This window comes from Watersipora subatra, chromosome 7 (assembly GCF_963576615.1).
Source record: "Watersipora subatra chromosome 7, tzWatSuba1.1, whole genome shotgun sequence".
NCBI classification, from domain to species: Eukaryota; Metazoa; Bryozoa; class Gymnolaemata; order Cheilostomatida; family Watersiporidae; genus Watersipora; species Watersipora subatra.
Genome location: NC_088714.1, coordinates 46,684,535 through 46,706,409, shown reverse-complemented (window position 1 = coordinate 46,706,409; position 21,875 = coordinate 46,684,535). Strand labels below are relative to the sequence as shown.

Sequence of the window (21,875 nt, the reverse complement as noted above, 5' to 3'; positions counted from 1 at the left end):
ACTACATATAATCAATCGATTGGGTAGACAGCACAATCATGAACAGTACAATTACAAAATCTGATTGATTATGTTTTTAAAAGTATAAAAAATGCCCAAGAACAGTAAAATATTGTCTATGTCACTCAGCACAGCACTCTGAAGCTCCAACTTCTCTCCGTGTCTCCTCTTTTACATACTAACAACAGATATGCCACATATGCCAGACTTTCATAATAAATTCTACCTGTTTCTAGCTGTCTAATTAAATGGCATGAGTGCCAAATCTAAAATTCTTTGAACTGCGTATTGAGGACATATACTATATTATAATCACCTATGTTTACACTACATAATGGACATGGCATATATCATATAAAGCTGTAAAAAACTAATAGGAAAAAATTCAAACGTTTTTTATCAATTAAATAGCACTTCATAAAATATTAATTCTGAAATGCTGATAAAAGTTTTTATATAAATTAGGTAAGTTATAGTTTGTGTTACACTAATACGAGTAACACCAGCTCACTATTAATGATAGAGTCGGGCTATGCCTTATGGAGTGAGTTGTAAACATTAACGCTATATCCAGTAACCACCTGTTGACACTTGACCTTCACATAAGATAACGAGGACCTAACCACCTGTAGACAGCCATACAAGATAACACGGACCTAAAATAATATTATTTCAGTGACAACCAAAGCCATCTGCCATAACTACCTGCTGAACTGCTCACCTCAATAAATGCTACATAGCTGTTGCTGTACACATTACTGCTGCTTGCCAGCTGCTGGGGTGTTCCTCGCGCTGCCGAGACAATATCAGCTGCCGCTGCATTCAACTCACCAGCTGATCCAACCAGAGAATCCTACAGAAACAAAATAAATTATAAGGGTTAACTTTGGAAAATAAGAAACGAACATAATATCACCAACTGGAGATCTTACGAGAAGCCAGTCAAACAAACCAATTAACATACCATTGTGTAAGGTCAAAGGTTAAACCTACCACTGTTGGCTTAAAGAAAAACTTGCACAAAATTTTTGAAGATGTTACCAGAAAATATTGGAGGTATTTTATTTTATCAAAAGTGTTTTACTATCATTTGCAATTGTTTTTCATGTTTGAGCTCATCTGACTGCCGGAATGTTTTAAGATTAAAATCGATAAAACTTGATCGTAATTAGAATGCTTAGGAAAAAATGCACGCAAAATGATATCACTAGTTGTTATCATTGTGATAGTTGATATCAGCTATTGCGTTCAAATTGAATCGCTATGCGTCTCTATTCTGACATTCTCTAGTGCAACTATAAACGACTTTTGTTGGCTCTGAGTGTTTTAATGACAATCAAGTTTTATTGATTTTAATCTTGAAACATCCTGACAGTCAGATCACCTTGAACATCAAAAACAATCACAAACGATAGAGAAATAACAATACTTTCTGATGAACTTACCGAAAATTTGGTGCGAGTTCATCTTAGAAAACTCATCAAAACAGCCTGACACACCTTATGATTGTGTCTCTAGACATCGCACTAGCTGCATTACATGACACAGCCAGTATAACAACATTTAGATAGCTTATTGATATGATTTTCGGGCTTGATCACAAGGCCACGTAGGTTAAAATAACATAGCATGTGTATAATGCATGTTTGTCTACTAAAATCTCCCACCAGACCGTCATCGATTACAGGACGCAATCAAAGTTTCGATATACGTACATATATGAAACCTTAACCTAGTTTCATGACTAACAAGAAATAAGAATATCCTCACAGATAGGCAAGACTATGTTAATACATCTCCATTGTTGAGACGATATACAACAATAGCCTACCTGGAGGGTAGCATAAGATCTACCATCTGCAGGAGGGAAGGCAGAGGCAGCCAAAGCATTCTGAGAGTTGTTGATAGTTTTGAGCACGTTGTCGATATCCCTTTGACCGGGCAGACAACTCACGCATGAGTTGAGAGCGAGAGACACAGCCTTAGCAACCTGACAATAGAAAACAAACATGAACAGGATAACCAGCAGAACTAAAAAGCTGTAAGTAAATAGAGTTGAGAATCATAAGAGTAGAAATCGTGGAAAAAAGCTACAAGTTGTGTTAAGCCTAAAGACCAAGCACCCTGAAGATGGCTGTAAGAGAGCATTTAAACATAAAAAGTAACTTTTCCAAGAAACAAGATGAGATCAACATTCCAAACTTTTGTAGTAACACCACCATGACTAACGTTAAAAAATGTCAACAAACCAGCATAAAGGAAAATAGTGTGTTGATTTACCTGCGCAAGCCTCATCTGGTTATCTCTATTATTTGGGTCTCGAAGAACTCGATTGGCTTCCTCTAGTAATTGGCCGCTCTTGTCTAGCACATCGCTACCAGAGTCTATCAGTGCCAGGTCAGTATCGCGATTAGGGGTGGTCGCGCAAACCCCCCGAACAGCTGATGCCAGATGTTTCAATGCACCAACCGTCTCCAATGAGGCATTGCATGTATATTCTTCATTGCCTATAACAGAGTGTAGGCATGGTGGCATCAAATGTACACAAGAAAAAGCATATATCCATAGATTTATAGCCATAGATTTATAGCCATAGACATCGAAATACCTTGTGCAGCTGCAGTAAGTAATGCAGCCATTGAAGCGCCCATAGACTTACAGGCCTGACCTAGTTGAAGAGAAGTGGACTCAGACTGCAAAGAAAAACAAACAATTGCAGATTGCAAGTCACAAGACAGCAAGAGACCTACAAACAATCAAAATGCTGATAATGCTCTATAGCAGAGTGAAACTTCAGAAGTACAAACTTTTGTGGATACTATGCAATAAGTTCAAACCTCCTCCTAACGAGGGAAAATAACTCACAGTTTCTCCTGGCAAAGGCATCAGAGCTCCATTGACGGCAGCTTGTCGAGTGTCCCTAAGCTCTGATTGAAGACCCTTGACTTGCTCAATGGCACCCTCTATCTGCATACCACCACACACCTAAAGCAGACATGTGTTATGGTCCCACTAGACTCATTATCATAAGATAACTAAATTTTAAAAAGTTTATAAGATGGTTACTAAGGTTACTGACTATATTATAGCAGCTAAGTTATATATTAATCAGAAATAGTCCAACCAACCTCGTCCGCATTGGCTGCAGCAGTGCGGAGCTCTGACAGAGCCACACCCATTCCTCGTGTTGCATTGCTGACAGAGAGCTGCGCTGCCTGGTCTCCAATAGTAGGTACAGCTGCCTTGGCGGCAGAACACATCTTTCCTCCCGGCTATGCAAAACATACCGCCTTTCGTATTGACAACAACATATCACAACTGACAGCGTAACAATGAGAATAACTAACTAATGAACCACTAGAACAGCTTGGCAGCTGCATTTGAACGCTTGACATAATCTAACAATTACTCTAATTATCGAAATAAAATATACACAATACTAAAAGAATGTGTTTTGACTTATATATAAAGACGCATTGGATGGAGTGAATCAACGAGTACTGCAGACGATCTCTTTGTTGAACTCACATCGGTAGCTGGTGGCTGTTACTGACACACAGGCATCTTCGGGGAGCTAATCATACAGTAATGTTAGCACTTTTCTTTAAAAAAACAGATTATAGATTATGTTAGACATATTATTTCTTAATATCATTGATGCCTTACTCACGTATGAAATATGTCTTAAATGTGTGAAAAACTAAACCTGTCAAACACTAAACTGTACCAACCTGCAGCAGAGCTTTGCTACTGTCTATCAGAGTTCTGACTGCCTGCGCAGACTCTGGATGATTGCGGGCATCCCTCATAGCCCCGAAGAGCGCCAGTACATGCTCATTAACCTGCTTGCACTGTGCTGATAGCTCTTGCTGAGAAGGTTGGTTTCTATTGAAGTGAGCTGCTGCCTCACTCGCATTGCCTAATTGGGTGGCAGCAGAGCAAGCCTGTCTTGCCGCTGACTCTAGAAGCTGGAGTTGCTTCTTCTTGAGGGCATTTTGAGCAGCAGCATTTGTAGCTGATCTTAGGTCTTCCGCTGCCGAGCGTAATGACTGCTGCTGATTGGAGTCATTCGGATTGCCAGCACACCCCTTAGAAATAAAAAGTATAGCACAATGTGAAAATAGAGCAAAGAACTCTGAGTTGTCAGCCAGGCAAGTACAAAGCACAGCGAAACAAATGCAGAGTTTTAGTAGTCATCACCTTTAAATTACAAAAAGGTTGATAACTCCAAACATTCTTATTCGGTTCAGCTATTGCTTCTCGTTTTGTAAATGTGCATACAGTGCAAAACTCCGAATCAGCAGCCATCTATCTAATGGTACGACACAGTACGCAGAGAGATGTGATAAATTTTGATGTCGGCAAAATAAGCTTAATCCAAGGCTTACCTTGGCTGCCTCAACCATACGGTAAGTAGCATCGGCCAACGCCTGTGCTGCTCCTAACAGCCTCTTCTGCATGTCAGAGTCACTGTGTTCCATAGCCTCTCCTTTGATGGAGTTCACAAGGGAAGAGGTAGCCTGAGCCACTGACCTCGCCTGTTTTACCTGTACAATGTAAAGTCATTGTGATAGAGAATGTCATTACATCCGTACACACAGAAAGTTTAGACAACTTTAAAGTTAAAACATATCAAAAATGTGTTAGCAATATTTTGCCATTGGTATGTCCAGAATTTTCTATGAATTGTTTTTTTCTCTAGAACTGAAATCCAGCAGTGTTAGCGTGGTACTGTTAGCAGCACACACAAAGCTCGCAGTTGACAACTCATGGGTCGCCAACTCTATTGTCTAGAGGACAACTCTGTTGTCTAGAAGACAACTCTATTGTCTAGAGGACAACTCTATTGTCTAGAGAACAACTCTATTGTCTAGAGGACAACTCTATTGTCTAAAGGAAAAACTCTAAAGGACAAACTCAAAGTATGAACAAAGTAGAACCCTGCTTGTTGACAACTCACCTTTTCAAATACAGAAAACTGTGGATAAACTCTACATCACTTTTTCAATAGGGGTCAGTTCCAGCCATGTAGCCATCAAAAGAATACATGTATCACTTATTCCCAGACCTTATCAACATCTAATACTAATCCACACTAGTACTAAAGACTGCAGGCAATAATTGACAAAAAAACACTCTCACCAACATGGTACCACCCATAGAGTTATCTCCCCTTAGAGAGAGTGATAACAGTGCCTTCAACAACAAGAGCGCTTCCGGTGCCAACAAGGAGCGTTTAGGCCACGCCCCTTTTTTGTGTTAGTCAATCGTAGTGATTGACTAGATTAATAAGAATGGTTAAACAAGGATCATGAATTTCCACAGTTAAGATAGTAATTATTGCTCATATTAAAGAAATGATGATTATAGTTTACTACTCTAATATATGCTTATTATTTAAAGCAATTCCATACCTACATGACTTGCAAAGGCACCGAATAGATAGTGTTAAGTGAGTTAATGCAATTAGTTACTCATAGATAAGATATTTAGTCATACTGGGGTTGTATTACATTGATGTGATGGGAAGCTAATCGACTGCCATCAACTGAAAGTATTGACATTGTATGGTGATAGAGTGATTTATTGACACCAAAGTCCACAAACAGCCGTTGCCATCCCCATCAATCAAATACATAAACTAACTTGAAGCAAAGATGTCCACTAGTTAGTGGAAATCCTTGCTCGATGTAAGCAAGCAAAAAGTTTAAAAGTTAGAGTGGCAAATGTTGTTATATGTTAAATAAAAATAAATTATACTTAATTATACTAAATTATAATTATATAAAAATAAAATAGACTTTTGCATTACTTTATTTATTAAATAATTTTTCATTGTAACTATAACTAAACAGATTATATTTAGCTATTACTTGCTAATTATTTCACATTTACATTTAAACACATTTGCAGTTTCATTTTTCTTCCTAATTTATTTCAACAAAAAACTTATTTCATGATATGAAATTTAAAAGTTGTAGTTGTTTGAAAAAGCTTGAAAACCTTTACAGTTGTTTTCTTTTTTTTTTTAATTCATTTGAACTGCTTGAAAATATTTTCTCATGATATGAAGTTTAAAAGTTAGAATGGTAAATGTTATATAAAAATAAATTTTCTGTCCAAAGACTTTTTTATTACTCGGTCAACGCCGGGTAGTATAGCTCATAGTTGATGGCAGTCGATTAGCTTCCCATCACACAAATGTAATACAACCCCAGTATGACTATCTATCTTATCTATGAGTAACAGATTGCATTAACTCACTGACTTAACACTATCTATTCAGTGCCTTTGCAAGTCATGTAGGTATTGAATTGCTTTAAATAATAAGCATATATTAGAGTAATAAACTATAATCATCATTTCTTTAATATGAGCAATAATTACTATCTTAACTGTGGAAATTCATGATCCTTGTTTACCATTCTAATTAATCTAGTCAATCACTACGATTGACTAGCACAAAAAAGGGGCGTGGCCTAAATGCTTCTTGTTGGCACCGGAAACGCTAGTGTTGTTATCACTCTAGGGAGAGATAACTCTATGGTACCACCCACCAAACCCACCACTGAAAAGCCAAAAATATAACATACAAAAATGGGCTCACCATTTCAGGAGCATCTCCCATGGAGTTGAAAAGCTTGTTGGTGGCAGATAGAATAGCGTCGACGGTGTCCTCGTCGGCAGCACCACCATGTTTCATGCAGGAAAGGAGGGCATTGAGTGCCTGAGTGACGAGCTGAGCCCCAGTACTCAACTCCCCCAGCAGCCTGTCATCGTGACACGCCTCCTACAAGAGCTATAGATTATGTGGCTATCTCTACGCACAATAACAGTCAAGGATCTCAAATGTCTGACTGAACCTCCAACAAGAAATTAGTACATGAACTGACTCATGTGTGTACCTAGTTGTATCTATGGCATTTCCTAAAAATAAACAGCCTAATGGCACCGGCTTAGAAGTGTACTTTTCAATATGTAAATGTCCTGAACTTATGTCATATTTTAATGCGAGGCCTTTTTTAATGACTTAGTGAATAGACAACATGAATGAACAGTTAACTGAAAAATAATGTGACAATCACATTCGCTAGCACTCAACTGTCAACTTAAAAATCCGGCTACACTCGTGCTTGACTTAATGATAATATAGAAAACATAAACAGTAACATTAACACGAACATGTAATATGTGAGCAGGTACACAAAGCAGAGCCACTACCCATGACACAAATTAGATCGATAAAAGGTCGATACAATAGAAAATGCAAAAAATATAGCCATGGCCGCCATAGCACCAGCAAAGATCAACATAAATTATGTCGATACAATTAGATTGGCACAATTTAAAACATCAATCCGGTTCAAAAAAATATCACCCTTGGAAAAAAGGCTGCCCTGAAACATCGACCATATTATTCCACAAAGTAGTCATAACGTCGCAAAGCAAAAAATAAGGCTGACAATTTGTTGACAAGTGGCTGAGTCATATATTGTTGCTAGCCTTGACACACAGTTCGCGTGACCACTACAAATGTTACTTGGATGTTTATTAACACACAGAATTAGACTTCATGAAATTGATTAAAAAAATTGATTTTGGGAAGTCTCAAGGACCAACTAACACTTTTCACATCTTGACATTTTTGCAATATTAATTGCTTAGATATTCGATCCAATTTGTCACAGACAGTGGCTTATAGAAAGAACTGCTTTCTCACATGCATTACCATAGATTCAAATTGAATTTTAAAAGGCAAATGTATAGTTATGGGCGGCTATATGACAGTATGATCATACAATTCTGACCGACAAGAGCAACACATTTACGGACAACCATGCTACAAAAAAAAAACATAAACCAGTTACATACCTGACTCGTTTGCACGACTCCTTCCACTGTTTTGGCTACTAACTTGGCTGCATCCACCACTTGTTCCTGACACGCAGGATTATATATAGTTGGAGCAGCCACCTACATGTAATAAACTTACTCATTTAAGGGTACAATATAACTTGCAGAGTGCCACAGCGTCTACTAAGCATGCTCAGTATGACTACACTAAGCTATATTGTAAAACAAACTTAAACGAGAAAAGCCACAATACTGCTATTCTAAATGAAGCTGGTTCGTTTTTCTAATAGGAGTTGTTCTCCCTGGTTAAGCCATGACAATGCCACTTCTACGAAACAAAAATATGAAAACTTGGATATTTTGTAATGTTAGTGGATTTCATCAAACTTGTTTACATACTGTAATCGTAAAATCTGATTGGATCAAACTTTGAGTACGCTGACACAGTAGAAAAGAAAATGTCTGAATCAATACAATAAACAAGACTCTTTCACAGGAACAATGATAGAAAAATATCCATTAAAGACATAGCTCATAAAGAGCAAATAGAGCCAATATCTTATACTCAATGAATTAGAAAGGAGCTATGCCATGATTCAAGCAGCAAACAGCGATTATCTTACCTTGCACGCATTCACACAAAGCTGCAATAGGAGTCAGACAACAGATCAATACCCTACTAACCGGTCATCTAGACTATTGCCAAGGACTACAATGACCACCCTAAGCTATTAATAGTGGCTCACAACCAGACCAGACATCTCACAAGGAACAGTGTAAACACACTGCCTTACTTGTGTATTTACCAAGTTGTTCCCATCATCCAAGGCACAGCTACAAAGGTCACCAGAAAATGACCTTGACATAGTGCTTAGTGACAATGAAGGTCTGTTGAACCAGAAACTGTTAATCTGTGAAAGACGTTACATGAACTATTTTGTTTGTTGACTTAGCTAGCGTTTTACAAGTTTGTCTACTTGGAAGCGCTGAACAAATCTTGTTGAAATGCAATTAATGTATGGAATTGTCTACTAGATTAAATACAGCAATGACGTTGCGTGAAACATTTCCAAATAGTCAAGCCACTAACATGAGCTTTTTTGATGCCGACTACCGAACGCACACAGAATAGCTGAATGGAAATATTATGATTGAGAAAAAGCAACGAGATTAATAACATCTTGGGGATGTTCGCTAGACCCAGCGACACCGCGAGTCTAGATGCTTTTGGGCTAATAGTAGTGATATTCAGTAAATTTAAATATCTACGCAAAATTCATTTGCCTGATAATCTACTATGTATATATTAAAAATCATAAAATATGTTAAAAAACCACTAAATAAGAATAAACTATAGCTTTATTTAGTTTTTCCCGCATTTTAAACACCGGTTGAAACTCCTTAAGAAATACCTAACAGAATTAAAATATATGCATTATATAAAAGTGTGTAAAAAACCAAATTTTTTGTAAAAAGAACTACATAATAATATAATGACCAATAGAAAGGTTGTTCTTGATATAGTGCCTTAGAAAAACCATGAATGGAAGAGGATATTTGGAAATGCCTAGGTTCAGAGGTAGATATGGTGGTGGAGACGTGCGCCGTACCCCACGCTAACTTACACTAGAGAAACTCGAACTTTGTTTATATAGTTCAATTGGTTTTATAATTTTTTAACTATTTTTATTTTCACAAAACTTCACTTTTACCTATAAAACTGCGATGCTCTAGGAAACCTTAAATATGGTATGTTGGGGTTAGTTAGCGGTGTGCCGTCAAATATTTGTGTCATATGCTAGAAGATTTGTTTCAAGGCAATTGTAGGAGGAGGTTCGACTGCTTAACTTAAATAAAAAGCAGACACATCACTGACCTTGGTGCAACTGACAAGCTGCGAGGTGGCGAGAGCACACTGGGTGGCCATGGATATGACCTTGTTCTGCAAGGCCTGCTCGTCTGCATTGTTCGCCACAGCCTTGGCCCGAAGGACAAGGTTAGCTGTAGCATTAGCAACTGCCTTGGCTAAGGCGAGCAAGGCGTCCTCATAGCGCGAGTCCTCTTCATCATAGCCCACGTCTCTCATTATGTCACCGCTCGCCTCCCCGACCTGAGACACACGCAAACTCAATGCTGACAATTTGATTCAATCATAAGAATTGAAAGGAGTTTTCTATGCAACTCATAATTTACAAATAGGAGTTTTAAATTAAAACTCAATTACAACATTGAGATTTAATAATCATTCTGTGAGGAGTGCGCCCAATCACGTGCCAGGATAGCAGCAGCGGTGAAAGTAAGAGTCAACTGCATTAATATGGTTGGCTAGTAAAGAAGAGGTTCAAGAGCTAAAGTTGTGTTGAAACCAACAGATGGACACTATTACACTATCCGCAGAACTAAGGCCCACATGCTCACATCTAGCTGGTATTAGCCATTAGAGACCTTCCCTGCCTGTTCACTCATATAATGCGTGGTATAGCAAACTCAAAGGACAGTTTGATGACCATTATTAGTTGAGAAGCACACAGCTCTCTTCCATTTTAACCATCTTTAGAAAAAGAGCAGCCAACTCCCTATGTTATATTTTACTGCAGTTCTTAAAACCTGTGTGAATTCTTGACATAACCAACATTGTTATAACCTTGATAAAACAAATTGTGAACTTGTCTATTGCTGAAAACCAATGAGGCTGCTGGGCCATTTGGTGAGCCAAACTGGACTATGTTAACCACACAATCCTAACAAAAGTATACAGGAAAAGCGAGCGCATGCCCACAGCCATCAGTGAATGACAGGAAACCTTATGGCTCGTTACCTATTTGCTCTCAAAATTTTAGGTATAAAAATTGTGAGTATAAAAATCCTGACAATAAAACTCAACCAGAAATCATATGCGCAAATGAATAGTGTTGAAGTGGTGAAGGAAGTGGCTGTAGTCACTTATTTCATATCAATCTGCAGTCACAAATGCATTTGTTTGGAATTTTCATGATCATTATAAAGCATTCAATTCACACATATATATATATATATAATGCTTATAAAAATACATAAACATTAAACATAAAGTAAGTAGAGCTGAAACATCTTGAAACCATTTCAAGTTTATAAACCATCCCTAGTTTATAAACCATCTCAAGTTTATAAGCCATGTGAAGTTCATAACACAGTAGAACAGGGTCAAGTATGTTAGCTGCTGATAGAGAAATATATCTGCTATCAATGTATCAAGTATAACTTGCTACCAATGTAAAATTGATAGTAAAATTTGTTTTTCGGCAAACTAATGTAGTCCGAGTACTATTAGTGACATCAGAAAAGAATGTAGCTCGAGTACTATTAGTGACATCACAAACTAATGTAGTCCGAGTACTATTAGTGACATCACAAACTAATGTAGTCCGAGTACTATTAGTGACATCACAACTTCCCAAAGGGTTTTACCGTGTCCGGAGCCCAAAAGAGTAACTTAGTTGCTAAACTATCCAAAGATAAATTGGCTGAGTATTTCCCTTCTAACTCATCCAAAATATCCATTTCTTAACTGATGAGTTGTCTTACCTTGGTGGCAGCACCAAGAAGAGCAGTCCTTGGCTCCTTGCTATCAGGTTGGGCAGCATTGAGGAGGTCACTGAGTGCTCCAGTCATCTTACGGGCAGCATCCAGTAGCGTTCTACCATTCCTGCCCTCTTCCTCCTTGAGCGCTGCCAACATCTTCACATCCTTCGTCAGCCCATGCATGTTGGAGGAGCTAGAAAATGTTTATGTTCGACCATAATTATCAAAATATCATTCCCTTTAAAGACCAATATGACTATGAAGCAATCCCTCGGGGATCAAGTCGGATGTCTGCAGAGGGCTGCACATGTTTTTAAAAGCATCGTTGAACAGACAATGGCTCCATGATCTTAGCTGAACATGTCTGAGTCCAGTGACAAGGGAACCTTAATGACTGGAGACATACCCAGTTACACGGAGAAATTTAAGGTTGGATGTCATTGCCATTCACCACCATTAGCATTTTTTGGTAATTGAACCCAGACCTGTTGTTTGCATGTCAGCAGTTCTAGACCACCATACCATGGCTGCTCTTAGTTCTATTTTACAATAGAGTGACACTCACAAATACAACATGTAATACCGATGTATAAGCGGATTTAGAACACAAGCTTTTTAGTCTAGTCGCGGTAATCATAAAATTGAACTGCCGTAAAGTGAACTTGTCAGCACTTTGCGATCTGGCAACAAGTAAACTCGTGTCGAGTTGTCCCTCATGGCTGAAAACGAGCATATTCATATTAGATGTGATCAAAATAGAATGTTTTTATTTAGCAGTTTAAAGCTCAATACTTTGCGACAGATGAAACCTCAAATTTTGTTTAGGCAGCATACTGAAGCCGGTGTATTGTCAAAAGTTGTGCTTCAGCAAAAACTGGTCTGATCGATGCGGTTGATTATGCAAAGTATAAATACAGTAGACATTCCTACAACGTAAATAATCCATTTCAGGAATGTTTATGTCATAGGGAATTTACGTTATATGAACAGTAAAATACATGTAATTCGCCTAATCCATTCAAAGACATTTTCAAACTCATCCTTTTGGCCAAAACTACTAGACTTAACTTTTTAATCTGTTGGCTGTACTATAACTGCAGTATAATTGGTTTGCATCGGCAACTTTTCTCCTTTTTCTTATTACTTTCACTCGTTTTATGGTTCATGATGCGGTAATTTTACAGTAAGTTAACAAGCATTGATGTGCAAACAACAGCTCTGAGAACAGTTACAAGGGAACCTCGATGGATGGAGACATGCCCAGTTGCCCAGAGAAATTTAAGGTTGGATGTTACTCCTGTAACCACCAGTGACATTTTTTGGGAACTGAACCCCAACCTGTTGTTTGCAAGTCTGGTGATCTAGACCACTAGGCCATGACTGCAGATAAGTAGGACACAAAGCAGGGGATGAATTTAAATTACGATTCACTAGCTAGTAGTTTTACAGTTCAATTTGTTGATGTGTGCGTGAAAGACAAAGTTGTTGAGCTGTGAGAAGTAAATGTTCTTTTTTCTAATACAAACCAGAACCCTACATTTTACACTTTAATAAACATGAAATGATGATCGAATGACATGAGCTATCGAAAGTCGCATTACAGATTAGATTTTCCAAACTTGGATTTTTCAAACTTGGATTTTTTGCGTTGTTGCAAGCACATGCAAACTGAGTCCACATTGGTTGCCATTACGAAAAAAATGACAGGAAATGATGAAGCATGCATGTAAACATAATTACATTAGACAAAGAGAATGGTTTGATTTGATTAAACTTTTTTCCCGCTTTACCAATGTGAACCATAACAGCGCATGGATATACACGGTGATGCAAACATAACGAGGAAGCCATTGTGTGCCATGTGACAACGGAATAGAGGTACTAACATTGTATGCACAGCTGAGCCTACTCCGGAGTTGTCTGTCTCGTCATGGCTACCAGAGGTAAGATTAATTATCTGGGCAGTCGCAGCGTTGACGGCCGACAGTTGAGAGTTGACGTTCTGTTTTGAGACATCAAATGTATTTTCTCTCCATTTACGGGATGCCTAGGAAATGAAAACATTAGGAGACGGTATAACATACAAAATTATTCATTCAAAGTATAACCTACAGCACTAACCTATTAGATGGAATGTCTGATAAAAGCGGCCCATCAATTAATGTAGCAAACAAAATTGATCGATTTGATAGCATTGTATACAAAACTAACCATTTGAAAGGTATAGCTTCTAAAGTTGTACAAGTGAGTTACTGAGTGCGAATTCAATATGGCCTTTACACAGATACAAGCAAAATAAGATGTAGCAGGGTACAGTTCCAAATAACCAGTGGGTCTGTAGAATACTTAAGAATGGCCAATCACAAAGTATATAACAATGGAAAGCAACCAATAGTATGCCCTTTCATGTTTATTCGACAAATATTACTAATTAATATTGCGACATTATGAACAAATATATTATTTGTTATAATTTATAAAAAGGTATAATATTCGATAAACTAATAAAATTGTTTAGCAAATAAATAACCAACAGAATTGAGCTAACAAAACTCAACAGGTTAAATCTTAAGCAGGTCTCACCGCATCATCTCCAAGGGGAGGCAACTCTGGCCGGCTGTCAATTTCATTTTCAGCATTCTGTATGCCGGTGATTGCAGAGTTAATGGTGCCAAGGAGAGCCCGTTGACTCTGGTTTAGACCAGCATGCAAAGCAGAGTTGTGTCCCTGCCGTACAAATCATATGATAGTCTAAATAAATGGGTTAAATGATAAGAAAAACTACATACAAGCAAACATGCCAGCGTATACTTTTACCTACGACTGAATGAAAAACTATTAATCTATCCATCACATTAGCTACACACATACAATCTATACAACACATCAGCTACACACATACAATCTATACATCACATACGCACATACAATCTATACATCCCATCAGATACACACATACAATATAATATATACATCACATCAGATACACACATACAATATATACATCACATCAGATACACACATACAATATATACATCACATCAGATACACACATACAATATAATATACACATCACATCAGATACACACATACAATCTATACATCACATCAGATACACACATACAATATATACATCACATCAGATACACACATACAATATATACATTCCATCAGATACACACATACAATATATACATCACATTAGCTACACACATACAATATATACATCACATCAGATACACACATACAACATATACAACACATCAACTACACACATACAATCTATACAACACATCAGATACACACATACAATCTATACATCACATCAGATACACACATACAATATAATATATACATCACATCAGATACACACATACAATATATACATCACATCAGATACACACATACAATATAATATACACATCACATCAGATACACACATACAATCTATACATCCCATCAGATACACACATACAATCTATACATCACATCAGCTACACACATACAACATATACAACACATCAACTACACACATACAATCTATACATCACATCAGATACACACATACAATATAATATATACATCACATCAGAGACACACATACAATATATACATCACATCAGATACACACATACAATCTATACATCACATCAGATACACACATACAATATAATATATACATCACATCAGATACACACATACAATATATACATCACATCAGATACACACATACAATATATACATCACATCAGATACACACATACAATCTATACATCACATCAGATACACACATACAATATAATATATACATCACATCAGATACACACATACAATATATACATCACATCAGATACACACATACAATATATACATCACATCAAATACACATATACAATATAATATACACATCACATCAGATACACACATACAATCTATACATCACATCAGATACACACATACAATATATACATCACATCAGATACACACATACAATATGTACATCACATCAGATACACACATACAATATATACAACACATCAGATACACACATACAATAAAATATATACATCACATCAGATACACACATACAATATATACATCACATCAGATACACACATACAATCTATACATCACATCAGATACACACATACAATATATACATCACATCAGATACACACATACAATATGTATATCACATCAGATACACACATCCAATATATACATCACATCAGATACACACATACAATATGTACATCACATCAGATACACACATACAATATATACATACCATCAAATACACACATACAATATATACATCACATCAGATACACACATACAATATATACATCACATCAGATACACACATACAATCTATACATCACATCAGATACACACATACAATATATACATTCCATCAGATACACACATACAATATATACATCACATTAGCTACACACATACAATATATACATCACATCAGATACACACATACAACCTACAGCCATAAACAATGCAGTTCCCATCAAAATTTAAGAAATAGGATTACGCCTGTCAATAATGTGTAGCGCAAAGACAAATTAGCAGTCTGTTGACAATGGACTGAGACCCTCAAAATCTTCCGATCTTCCCATTTAGGTGCAGATGGCAATGTCAGCTGAAAAGTTTAAACTCATCACAGAGTGATGTCTGATATAAGATAATAGCCAATCAAATTTTAGTGTTTAGAGTAAACATTTGATTGGCTATCACACCATCACACATGTGAATTTAAAGTAGCAATAATAAAAGACTTAGTTTTTCTCAATGTTCAATATTAAAAACTGGCACAATATATCTTTACTGACTCCCTGAGCACGAGTATTTTCAGACTACCTAAATCTCAGCAACTTATAACAAACTTTTGCAAATTACATTTTGTTAAAGACAATAACTTGGCAGTTTCACTCGAGGCATAAAAATACAGCAAAGAATGCAGCTAACACTAAAATGTTATGACAAACCAGTAAAGACCCCACTAAAAATGGCAGCGAAGATATCTTGACTGAGAACTCTCATTAAGCAGGAATACAGATACTATCAACGTAGTGACCATGATTGTTTAGTAATAAGCTAGCTAGTAGAGGTTTACAATAATTTACAGAGATTGTGGTGATGTCTGGGCAAGATCATCCAGCGAGCAATCACAAAGTAAGTAGAAAACACGTTCATCTTACATATATTGATATCTAACCACTTGCCACTACGCTGCGACTGCTACAGTAACGGGTGAGATGAAGTAGTAACCTTGAATATTGCTTTCAGTTTACACAAGATCTGGTTCCATTCGGGATAAAAACATAATTTATAGTTAAATAAATGAAGGTGAGGACAAATACCATGCTGTTATTCATGTATCCTTTAAACAAACTTAATTCAGCATACCAGCTTCATTTAGATAAATTCATAAAAGCTGATAACAGATAGAGTGGTTATAATAATCTTAGAAGGCAACAGGGAAGACTTCAATGGATGATTTAGCACAGGGGTTCCCAACCAAGGGAAAAGGGAAAACACAGAGGTGTATCATTTGTTAAATTTTTAATTTATGTCCTTCAGTGCCGTGTGAGTTAGGGTATCATCATTAAGCATTTTGGTTTTATCTATAACACTAGTTGCTAATAATGAGCTACTAGTCAGAACCCAGATATATGTGAACACATCCATCCAGATTTTGATTGGATAGTAAGTTAACCTAGTCATCAACCAATTTTACTACCGAAGGTCATGTATTGTTGTGTGTTGTATGTGTGCGGTATAAAATTTTATATTATTTTGTTATATGTTCAGATACGTACAATAAAATGGAATTATAAATTGTATCGATTGTTATTAGTCATGCGAGTTAAAAGTGCGTCGAGAATCAAATTTATGAAAAGGCATAAGGGGGAGCTGAATGAAAAAGGTTGGGAACCTCTGATTTAGCGGAAATTACAGCCATCCAGTCAGTAGCAGCAAGAGGTTGAATTCAATATAACAGCAATGAGTGAACATGGATGTTTGATGAGCCAAACAAGTCCATTTAATGAAAAAACTTGTTCTTCAAGTGTCAACTTACAAACTGGAGCAAATCTCTGAAAACTGATAAATGACCATAGCGCTACCTGTAGGGTGAGCACGCCACTGGGCAGCCATAAAAAGGGACAACCATTCTCGACTGAACTTCATGACCTAAGCGCAAGAGACGGCCATACTCACAGTTCGTGAAGATGGAGCAATATGCTGTATGTTTGATTGATTCTGCACTGTGCCATACTGAGCATTGCCCATACTCCACTGCTGGTAGGAAGAGGGGCCGTGTTGGCTGTTTCGTATCACGCCTGGCATAGCCACGCTCTCCATTGAAGCATGACCCATGTTGGAAGACTGATGTTGAATAATGGTAGCCCTGGATATAAAACAGCGGGTTGGGGCTGTCATGAATAAATTAGTTTTGAAAAATAGCAAGCAGATTCCCTGCAGTAGAAATTAAGTAAATGTTTTTATGATTTACTTGCGCATTCATCAAACTTGCTTGTATCTGTATTTGTGTTACAGGTTCCAAACTCTTGCATAAAGTCCATAAACCATGCCCAGAATATTTGTATCTGTCTTTCCACACATATGACAAACATCGTTTTCTATTCCGTGACACCAACATACTACATCCACCATCGCATGTTTCAGTTTATGAACTTCCTGTTACCACATTCAATTCACTATCCCAACTCTTCCGCGATTACTATTAGATTACTAAATTCCAAAACACTTTTTTTTAATCAATAATTCCTGACTTCTGTCATATCATTTTTGTTTTTGTCATGTAACAAAAAACATCATTTTGTTGAAGAATGTCAATAACAATAAAACGTTACAATTACATTCCTGTCAACTAGCTGCGATTTGCATTTTCCAACCTTGTAAACAAGGTTATACGTTAGTCACTGATTTTATTCAATCAGGAGTCTGGTAATAAAATGTGGAGCATGTCATAAAATTCGTCGCGTTTCATAAAATACGTTACATTCAATCAATTCGTTAAATAGACCAAACTTCTTGAAGTTGATTACATACCATAAAAAAATACCCAGCATTCCGTAGCGCACTACGTTCTATAAAATTCACCAATTCACATAAACTACACATAAAATATACATACAGCGCACTATAATACTCCATGAAACACATTACATCACAACAAATGTACTGCATCACCGCCAACTATGCTAGAAAAAATATACTGCATACCCTAGGACACTTATGTATTCGCGGCATCTAACTTTCGCGTTTTCGCGGCAACAGCCTCTCGCGAAAATTTCATGAGCGAAACTAAACTATCATAACGAACGAGTGAAAACGCGAAAATAAATGGCTTTCTTCATTGATATTCACAATAAAATCGTCATATTAGAAATGCAGGCAATTTTCGTGTGTGGTTGGCTCATTGGGCAAGTTTTGCTAAACTCATTATAGCTAATACACCGACTGAGCAGCTTGGCAAAACAAATTAAGATAATAATTTTTTTTTGGAAAAGCCTAGACAAATGAAGAAGATGATGATATTAGTTTAGCCATTGAATTTGTAACTGATGAGGATGACAGTCTGGTAGAGAAAGTCATAAAATTGAATAATAATTATTGTGGTGATGAATTTTATTACCAACCAAAAGCAATAACAACCCGGGGCCATGGCCACCGCGGCACCGCGTGATATAAATACTTGAATTCTAATATTGGTACAACATCAGTCACTGCTGCAGGGACCTTGACGATATTGATAGTCCAGGAGACAAACTGCAGCAAGCGATCAAATTGTATTATTGATCTCGCCTACACATTTCTACCTGCGGTTCACGAATACAAACTACCGTATTTTTCAGACAATTAACGGCTACTTTTTTTCTGATGATTTGAGCCATGCGGCTTATAGGTAGGCCTACAAGGGTGCGGCTAATCACTGTGGCTTATTCTGTGGCTTTTTCTTTCACCGCTAGGGCGCACTAACGGGAATCTCCAATTAGTGCACTTCTAACTGTGAAAGAAAATACGAAACAATGCCTCACGGTACTGTCCCCTTAGGCACTAAGTTAAAAAGCGTCGGATAATACGAAACTGTGCCGTTCTGCACTGTTCCGTTTTAAATGGCAAAGTTGCTGCCGCGTTAAAAAGCACAGTCCTTAGTTCTGCGGCCTATAGTAAGGTGCGGCTTATGTATTGTTTTATTATCGTTTTTGGAAAATAAAGCACATGTAGCTTATATAGAGGTGCGGTTTATAGTCCAAACAGTACGGTAGTCCCAAATTGAAAAATATTTCGTACCAGTGAACTGGACCTGAGGAATCTAATGTTTGTTCCACTGCATTTATTTTCACATCACTATATTTTCGCACTCATGAGAGCTGCGAAATTAAGTTCCAGCGAAATTTTACTCTGTATGCTACTCATGAAACTAAATACTAGCGAAATATAAGTGTCCTAGGGTAGTGTAAACTACACTAGATTCAATATTACTAAATAACAAATCGCACTACACTTGATTCAATATGCTAGACTTCATGACACAATATACCCATAAAAAATATTTCCAACTATTGGTATGTATATTCCATACTTAGCTGGAGTTACGCTCTCCTCGAGCATTGTCGATTCCTCATCACCATCAAGTCCAAAATGGTCTTTTTCTCTTTTCTGCAAAAGATAGTTCGTGTCTTATATATTAGCTTTTTGAACTGCTTCTATATGATACTGACTAAGAAATAAGTGTGGAACCTCTATAGAGAGAGAGAAAATCTTAATAGAAAAACATTACACCTTGAACCATAACTGTCACGTACAACTTTTATTGTATTAACTAAGTAAGTCAGACACGCTGATTCCGATTTTGTACTCAAAATAAAGATTAGTCCACTAACTTTCAGAGTAATGAAGGCTTTCTTACAGCGTTTTAATAACGGTCTCGAAAACAACACGATCGACACAACAAGCTCCGCCCATAAACACGTGACGTAACCTAGCTTTTTAGGAACAGAAGTTACATAGGGAAGTTTAGACCGATTTAGAGTAATAGAGATGGGTGTTTTAAAGTCTATTAATATCTAAATTCAGCGTTAAAAATAATCTCAGTCTTTTCTGAAAGGTAGTTTAGCTATTTAACATTGCATATTTAAAAAAGCGCGATAACAACGCCAGCTTGTGATAAAACCGCGCTTTTTGAGCTCATTTTTCTCGGCGTCCAGCCTATTTAAACATCATGTAACAAGCTACGAGCAATTTTAAATAGTTGATATACCTTTGATAAAAAACTGCGATTATTTTACAGGCTGGATTTAGATAATAATGGGTTTTGAGACACCCATCTCTATTCTTCTAAATCGGACTAAACATTCCTAACTTCCGTTCCTGAAAAAGCTAGGTTTCGTCACATATTTATGGGCGGAGCTTGTAATGCCGATTGTGTTTTTTTCGAAATGGATATTGAAACGCTTTAAAAAAGCTTAAATGACTTTGAAGGTTAGTGGACCAATCTTTATTTTGAGTACAAAATCGGAATCAGTGTGGCTGATTTACCTAGAAACTACGATAAAAGTTGTACGTGACAGTTATGGTTTAATAGAGAGACGTAACACCTTATTAGAGAATACAGTAATACTTCAACTTATGAGTGCTCCAACGTACGAGAAACTTGAGATACGAGCCAGCTTTTAAGCAAGTTTTAGCACTAACATACGAGCCATGTTTGAGATACGAGCACGTGAGTCAGTTGCTAAGTATGCCAGAGGTGTTTTATGAGAACAGCATCACTTTGTATTTTTCAACTGCTCAGGTTATACTTTTGTACCGTGTTTTTTGTGCGCGATTTTCAGTGCAGAATTATGTGAATTAAAAGTACTGTGCGTAGACCGAAAGTTTGCCAGTAAAATGAAAGATGAAATGCAAAGAAAAAGCAAATGATAACAATTATTAAACGGAAAATTATTGAAAAAATATGCGAAATGTGTATGCGTGATTGAGCTAGCTCAGCAATATGACAGAAATACATCTACAATTATCAAACAGAAGGATTATATTCAGGGCATTTATTTAGTTCGAAAAATGACTAACCGTAGTTTCTAAACGGCCCAGCGATCTTCACGACCGCTGATGGAGAGACTGCTCAGACATTGGATAAAAGATCAACAATTGGCCGGTGACAGCGTAACTGAACGACGCTATGTGAAAAGGCCGGTGCTATCTATCAAAACTATAAACATTCGGACAAGTTGGCTAGTGGTCGTACATTAACCGTTTGTGACGACACCTGTGTTCGTCCTAATGGCAACATGTTGAATGGGCGACAAAGGCAAATATCCTTAGATAGGTTTATCTTAATACGACCGGCTAGTCGTGAAAGCGAAACAAAGGAAAAATTAGCTAACTAGCTAGAAACTTAAAACTATGAACGCCGA

General features: G+C 37.0%; 1 protein-coding gene across 1 annotated transcript in view; it reads right to left on the bottom strand.

Moving 5' to 3' along the window:
* Nucleotides 1-21,875, bottom strand: part of LOC137399676 (talin-2-like) — a 72,580-nt gene that overhangs the window by 36,112 nt on the left and 14,593 nt on the right. The window contains exons 10-25 of the mRNA XM_068085863.1: nucleotides 20,042-20,118; nucleotides 17,650-17,839; nucleotides 13,999-14,142; nucleotides 13,302-13,462; nucleotides 11,419-11,608; nucleotides 9,731-9,964; nucleotides 7,873-7,974; nucleotides 6,608-6,790; nucleotides 4,389-4,547; nucleotides 3,732-4,088; nucleotides 3,129-3,272; nucleotides 2,866-2,985; nucleotides 2,609-2,693; nucleotides 2,281-2,507; nucleotides 1,832-1,990; nucleotides 722-853 (exon numbers count right to left, since the gene is read on the bottom strand). Coding sequence (XP_067941964.1) covers nucleotides 722-853; nucleotides 1,832-1,990; nucleotides 2,281-2,507; nucleotides 2,609-2,693; nucleotides 2,866-2,985; nucleotides 3,129-3,272; nucleotides 3,732-4,088; nucleotides 4,389-4,547; nucleotides 6,608-6,790; nucleotides 7,873-7,974; nucleotides 9,731-9,964; nucleotides 11,419-11,608; nucleotides 13,302-13,462; nucleotides 13,999-14,142; nucleotides 17,650-17,839; nucleotides 20,042-20,118 — 2,664 coding nt within the window. The remainder of the gene's footprint in view (nucleotides 1-721; nucleotides 854-1,831; nucleotides 1,991-2,280; nucleotides 2,508-2,608; nucleotides 2,694-2,865; nucleotides 2,986-3,128; nucleotides 3,273-3,731; nucleotides 4,089-4,388; nucleotides 4,548-6,607; nucleotides 6,791-7,872; nucleotides 7,975-9,730; nucleotides 9,965-11,418; nucleotides 11,609-13,301; nucleotides 13,463-13,998; nucleotides 14,143-17,649; nucleotides 17,840-20,041; nucleotides 20,119-21,875) is intronic.